The following is a 6,984-nucleotide window of genomic DNA, read 5'->3' on the forward strand; positions in this document are numbered from 1 at the left end:
ATGAACTGAGTGACCATATTAGGTGCCAGTTTGTAAGGAAGAGGTGGAAGTCATATTAGACATGGGCTTCCCAGGTGGCGCTAGTGGTAAGGAACCCAGCTGCCAAAGCAGGAGATGTAAGAGACTCAGGTTTAGATCCCTGGGTTGGGAAGATCCCGTAGAGGAGGGCATGGCAACCCACTCCAGTATTCTTGCTGGGAGAATCCCATGGACAGAGGAGCCTGGCGGGCTCCATGGGGTCTCACAGATTCAGACACGACTGAATTGATTTAGCACATAGAGCAGGTGAGAAAGCTCTGAAGCAAAGAACAAAATACCTGTTTTATCACTTTAACCATTCTAAGCAAGTACCAGACTGAGATACCGTTGACAAAAGCCGTGGGTGTACTTCTTTAGACCATGGTTCTGAGGGTGTTCTCAGAGTAGCTGGAAGCGCAAGGGAACGTGGCCTGGGCGCTGTTTTCCTTCTGAGCCGCCACATATGGGGAGTCCCGAGTGGCGGGGTGGCTGGGGAGTGCAGGGAGGGCCGAACTCACCCTGTGCCCTTGCAGGACGGGGCCTGGTCTCCCACCACGCGCACCACGGGCCTGTCAAGTTCCTGGTCGTGGCTGCGGCCGCCCTCAAGGCTGACAAGGACAGGCCCAGGGACAGCCCGCCACCCGGTGCTGACCCCCAGGATGACGAGCAGCGGGATGTGCCCTCCAGCGAGGGGCCGGGGCTCTGCATGGGCCGGGGCGGCCCCGACGCGGTCTGGCTGGGTACTTCGCCGGGCTCCGTCACCCAGGGCAGCGACGTCTCCTCCTCGTCTGGGTCCCCGACCCCTTCCCAGGGCTCTGGCTCCCTGGAGCCCCGGCCGGAGGAGAGCCTCGCCCAGGACCTCCTGCGCCTACCCTGCACGTCCCCCAGCCGAGGCCGGCGGGCCCGAAGGCCCAGGGCCAGCTCCGTGCTGGTGGCCTGTGGGGGCCAGGGCCACCGGCGCGTGAGCAGGAAGGCCAGGCCACAGCGGCCGGAGGAGCTGGCCTCATCCCTCATGGTCTGGCAGATCCCCCTGCTGCACGTGTGAGCCAGGGGCCCGCTGAGGCCGACGCCCTGTGCGGGCTCACCGCTGTCGAGCTGCTTGGGGACGGATCCCTGACCGTCTCTGGGGCCGAAATGTGCAATACCGTCCTGGGGGCATCTCTGGGCAGCCCCCCGCTGCTCCTCCCGCAGCAGAGCCCCGGGTGAACGCTCGTGGAGCTGAGGGTGCTCCGTGTCTGCCCCGTTACCTGCAGAGCTCGCAGACTCGGAACTCACAGGAAGTCCCACATGTGCAGTAGTGGAGGGGTTTATTAACAGTCTCAGAGCAATTTTACTTGATTCAGATTCACTACTTTTATTTATGTTGTATATCCTTTAACGCCAAAGTAGACTTTGTAACAATGAAGAAAGCTGGTTAAAATATACCAGTCCAAGTGGTGGTATTTGCTTTCTGAGGTGAGCTGGGTTTTCCAAAGTGCTATAATGCATGTATTGTGTATTTTTAACAAAGTAGTATTTTTATATCGCAATTTTCTATTAAACAAATTAACAAAGTTTTAGTCAATATATTATGTGTAACATTTCACAAATAATGTTTCCGTTGAACCAAAATGCTCAATTCCTATCAATATTTAGAGTCAAGCCTCGACACCAAAACACACCCACGTCAGAAATGCTTGTGTCTTTGTGTTGCCGGAGCTGGGCAGGCGGCGTTTCGGTCCATCCTTTCCTGCTGTGTTTGCACCTGTCGACCAGGAGTGCTGTCTGGCTTTGAACGTGTCCTGGAGCATGTGTGGTGCAGGTCGGGGGTGTGGCCTTGCTGGCAGTGAACACAGGACACAGGTGGGGGGGCCCTTGGTCAGCACAGCCCTGGCACACAGGCCGCCTGCCTCGGTCACCGTGAGCGAGTGACCTGGGTTCCCTGTGCTCCATGTGTATCTGTCTCCCGATGTTCTACTCACTGGGTGGTTAAGAAAAGACAGTGCAGGCATTTACCTGAGTGAATTCAGCACTTTAAAGCTGACTAAAAATGCTAATTTTGTGACTTAGCCAAATATTTTCCAAGGTGCATATGTGCCCCCATGTGAAGTAATATCTCCCCAGGTTTCCTTAAACTGCTAGCTGCTATCTTATTTCATAAATAAAGTCTTTTTATTTAAAAATACAACATCCAACAGCGTGAGTTGCCTTTTGTTCCCGTAAAACGCAGAGGGGACACTTAGGTTGGCAGGACCGCCCACTGGTCCCTTCCCAGAGGCGGCACCAGGCCCTTGTGGAAGGATACTTTCAATCGCCAGTCGCTGCTGAGAGACTCCAGGGATGCAGTCGAGAACCCCCCAGTCTTATTTTTAGTGACGTCGTGTGGACATGTGCTCCCGGGGCCCGCGTGCCAGCAGGAAGTCAGGCCAGGGCCGCGGGGTGCAGGGAGACGGGCGGGCGGGCGCCCTGGGGCTGCAGGCGACGCCGGTGGAAAGTCAGGCTGGGGCCAGCTTTCCTGTGCTCCCCAGGTCTGGGACAACAGGGCTGGACTCACAGGAGGAGTGAGGGGAGGGCCGGGACCTCTGCTGGAAGCGGCCGCCTGGAGTGCAGCCAGGGCACGGAACCGGCAGACAAGGCCCGGGGCACGGACCTCAGAGCCGCCCGCGGAGCTGATCCCGGAGCCCTGCCCTCTGTGTCCACTGGCCTCGCCAGCAGTGACTGAGTACTGGTTAGCCTGACTGTCCAGCTGGGAACTCCGTCCCCCAGAGCGTCCACTTGGATCCAGAGGACCTCGGTACGTCAGGCTCACACGGACCCCTTGTCAGCTGTGCACAGCCCAGCGTGTAGGCTGCCATTTGAGACGTGACCTTCCCGAGCGGCTGGGGTGTATTTGCTGCCGGACAGCACGGCCAAGCCTGCAGGCAGCATGAGTGGAAGGGTCGGGGGTGCGCAGAGCAGAGGCCTGCCCTGCCGTGGTGGGTGCACAGCCGGGGCCCCCCCCGGGAGGGAACGCGGCAACCGCCTGGAAGAGGCAGGAAGGCTTCCTCCCCTGTGCCCACAGGTGCAGTGTCAGGGCGACACCTCTAGGTGAGGCAGGCAACAGAGAATGTGATGCTCTCGTCAGTACGTTATGGGGCTTATTTCTTCTACTCATCCAAAATAATTGTTGGTTTCCTTCCTTGCTGCTAACCTACAGGATTCCTGTTGTGGCTTCGGTGGTTCTCGTTCAGGGCAAGTGCTCCCTCCACCCGGGGGCCGGGGGCAGTCTGCTCACCACCTGCAGGGGCAAGGGTGCCGCTGGCGTCCTGAGTGTGGGGCCAGGGATGCTGGCAGACCTCGCGGGGCACAGGGCGCCCTGAGTTCTCCCGGCCAAGGCAGGCCTCGGCGGCTCCTCCTCCTCTCCTCGCGGCCCCAGCAAACATCGCACAGCGTGGTGTCAAAATTTTCTGGTATGAACATCCGGGATTCCTGTTCTGTTCTCAGATGTCCTCAACTTCTCACTGGTCTGTTTCATTTTAGCACTGCTTTTCCAACTGGATTACAAAAACACCCTGTTTAGGTCCTGAAATGGAACTTCTCATGTAGACTGACAGATGCGAACAGAGGCAAAGGGCCCACGTTCAAACACCATCGCTTACATTGGTGTTTAAGTAAGATGTACGATAGTGGTAAGTCTATAGCCTAAAGAAGATTGGGATTCACACTCAGCCAAGAGAAAGAGGAACCTGCCCTGGCAGGAGACCCCTAAATGTTCCGTATTTTAAGCAAGTTCGACACGCGCATTCAGATTTACGAACAGGTCAGGCGTGGACTCTGGCTTCTGCATAAACTCAGCCTGGCGTCCCTCATGCACAGACCGTGGGGAGATGAGGGCTCTCCATCCAGATTTTGTGGCTCCATAGGGTCCTCGGCTGACATCAGGCTGACTGCTGTGCCCTGGGCTCTGCTCCCAACCCCAGCCCCGGGAGAAACCCCATCCCTCGTCCAGACTCGCAGGCAGACAACTCTGGAAAGCCGCTTTGCTGGTGCGTGAAGTCTGTGCCAGCGTCTGAATCCCATTGCAGTGAGTTTTCCAGAAACAAAAACCAGGGCTGAGAGCACCTGCCGTGCTCACCAGATGTCCGGCTGGGGGCTCATTACTTCTAGAGCCTCCGTTTCCTCATCTGAATACCGTAGGAGCTTCTGCAGGAGGTTGCCAGGAGATTCAGATGAATGATGGGTGGAGGGTTTCACTCAGTGCCTGGATACATTTGTGTCTAATAGGTAAGGCTCCTTATTTAGTTTATGCTCTAGAGGTTTACTCGTTAGGCCTTCATGTAGAGATGACTTGACAAATTAAGCGCTGTTCTGCAGTCACTGTATGACCAGCGGGGAGGCCAGCAACACAGAGGGTACCTTTCAATTTGGATTTCTGTCCTGTTTAACCCTGCAGGTCATCAAAGCCATTGTTCATACTGCTTCCTCGGGGATGACAGGGCTTCTCCGGGTCCCGGGACCCCCTTGCAGGCAGGATGTCCTGGGTCCCTCCGGCTGTGCGGTGCCAGCACCAGGTTTGCGGGCTGGCCTGGCCCCCTGGCCGCAGCATCCTTGTCCCACTCTGTCTCCTTCTAGAGTCACAGGCAAGCCTCCTGACAGTCCTATGTGGAATCATGCATCATAAACCAGGAGTCATGAGCTGGATGACAACTTGGGGAAGACCCCTCTCAAGATGCACAACCAGCCCCCTCCCCAAGGGCGTGCATGCCCCAAGGTTGGTCTCTGCTCACAGCATGAAGCTTCTCTGGGGTAGGCAGAGTCAGTGCAGTGAAAGGAAGCAGGACTGATTTCATTTCTCACACACGATTCCTGTTACACCGACTGTGGCTTTGTGCTCTAGTAAGCCTTCCTGACACTACCCTTACGGCAGAAAGTGAAGAAGAACTAAAGAGCCTCTGATGAAAGTGAAAGAGGAGTGTGAAAAAGTTGGCTTAAAGCTCAACATTCAGAAAACTAAGATCATGGCATCTGGTCCCATCACTTCATGGCATATAGATGGAGTAACAGTGGAAACAGTGACAGACTTTATTTTTTGGGGCTCCAAAATCACTGCAGATGGTGATTGCAGCCATGAAATTAAAAGATGCTTACTCCTTGGAAGGAAAGTTATGACCAACCTAGACAGCATATTAAAAAGCAGAGACATTACTTTGCCTACAAAGGTCTGTCTAGTCAAGGCTATGGTTTTTCCAGTAGTCATGTATGGATGTGAGAGTTGGACTATAAAGAAAGCTGAGTGCCGAAGAATTCATGCTTTTGAACTGTGGTGTTGGAGAAGACTCTTGAGAGCACCTTGGACTGCAAGGAGATCCAATCAGTCCATCCTAAAGGAAATCAGTCCTGAATAGTCATTGGAAGGATTGATGCTGAAGCTGAAACTCTAATACTTTGGCCACCTGATGCGATGAGCTGACTCATTTGAAAAGACCCTGATGCTGGGAAAGATTGAAGGCGGGAGGAGAAGGGGACAACAGAGGATGAGATGGTTGGATGGCATCACCGACTCAATGGACATGAGTTTGGGTAAACTCGGGGAGTTGATGATGGACAGGGAGACCAGGTGTGCTGCAGTCCGTGGGTCGCAAAGAGTAGAACACGACTGAGCGACTGAACTGAACTGAACTGAAGCCCCCCTGATTTGCTCTCTGAAGCATGGATTCATTCAGTCATTTGGAAGGATGGTGTTTCACTGTGAACATAAACCAGGGCTTTGGGGCTGAACTACAATTCCTGCTCCACCTTATACAGAATGAAAGAGATGATGAAAACCTCTGAGAGTTAAATTTCCTCAGCTGTAAAATGGAAGGAGTCTCCACCTCCTGGGGTCCTACATGTGTGTGTGTGCACGCGTGCACACGCGAGTGTGTGTCTCTACACCTAGTATTTTGCAGAATTGTACCTGTGCTTACATATAGACATACTACATAGATTTATGTGAAGTCATACTTAATTGCAGATAACTTGCTCGAACATTATGAATTCATACCTTGAAAATACTTCAACTAAAATTTTTATTTCTTTTCCAAAAGAACATTTGCTAGGATTGATACTAATAAACGTATTGGCCATTTAGTGATGGTAATATTTACTTGCTTGACAAGGATTTATCGCCTCCTCCTGGTAGCTTGCAGTCTGCTGAGGAAAAGTGTGTGCACAACAGCTGACATGGTCCACGCAGACCAGAGTGCAGGGCGATGAGAGAGAGGCCCAGTGAGGTCACTGGATCACTGACTCAGCAATGACTGAGGATCACAGTGCTGACCGTTACATGAGGCCACAAAGACAGGCTCTGCTGTCATACTGACGTCAGGACAGCGAGGGCATGAGCGTGGGCCAGGCACTGTGTATGGTGTGAAATGACTGCACTGGCACGACCAGGGCACCGTCCATGTGTGTGCCCTGTTCAGTCAGGAGTCAGCAGTGCTTCAGAGAGCTTGGCAGCATACTCTGTTCTGCACACAAGGCTCTAGGCACCAGAAACACTCAGACATGAAGAAAGGAGCCTCCACTGTTCATGGAGTAGCTCACGAAAGGATGGAGATGCACCCAGAGTGCAACAGAGCTGAAGGGAGTAGTCAGGCTGGGGTTGGGGGAATACAGGGGAGCAACCAGGAGCAGGGCTTGCCTTTTGTACAATGTGCACAGAACTCTTAAATGAACCAGGGAATGCGGTTTCCACGCCAACACACAGATATTCTAATTAATTTTTCATGCCAAGAGACTCAAAGTACTTTGTAGTGATTGGATCAATTCCTGACAGCTACTGGAATTTAATTGCTTTTTTTTCCCTTGTGGAAGGCTGGGGGAGCGTGTGAACTCAGGGCTGTTAAAAGGAAAATGCTCAGGGCTATTCAAGGGAAAATGCCCTGCTCTCTGGTACTAGCACTCAGGGCTCAGAACCAGTGGAGGTGGGGGGCCACGTTTCTAGATACAAGAACAAGTTTCAGCGTT

At 53.5% G+C, this 6,984-nt stretch overlaps 1 protein-coding gene and 1 long non-coding RNA gene across 9 annotated transcripts in view; both read left to right on the forward strand.

Annotated features, from left to right (window-relative positions):
* Positions 1-2,185, forward strand: part of ARHGEF10 (Rho guanine nucleotide exchange factor 10) — a 62,044-nt gene extending 59,859 nt beyond the window's left edge. For all 8 annotated transcript variants that reach the window (XR_015156482.1, XR_015156483.1, XR_015156484.1 and 5 more), the window contains one exon: positions 552-2,185. Coding sequence is in view for 4 of the 8 variants with exons in the window: in XM_086381013.1 (XP_086237139.1) it covers positions 552-1,063 (512 nt within the window). In the remaining 4 variants the exon portion in view is untranslated. The remainder of the gene's footprint in view (positions 1-551) is intronic.
* Positions 2,186-2,412: 227 nt separating this feature from the next.
* Positions 2,413-6,105, forward strand: LOC147343404 (uncharacterized). Its single transcript, XR_015156486.1, has 3 exons — positions 2,413-2,791; positions 3,194-3,446; positions 4,430-6,105. It is a non-coding gene; the product is annotated as an uncharacterized LOC147343404 (long non-coding RNA).
* Positions 6,106-6,984: the final 879 nt, after the last annotated feature.

The sequence above is a fragment of the Bos grunniens genome, chromosome 27 (assembly GCF_055505025.1).
Source record: "Bos grunniens cultivar Pamir isolate PY7600 chromosome 27, Bosgru_T2T1.0, whole genome shotgun sequence".
NCBI classification, from domain to species: Eukaryota; Metazoa; Chordata; class Mammalia; order Artiodactyla; family Bovidae; genus Bos; species Bos grunniens.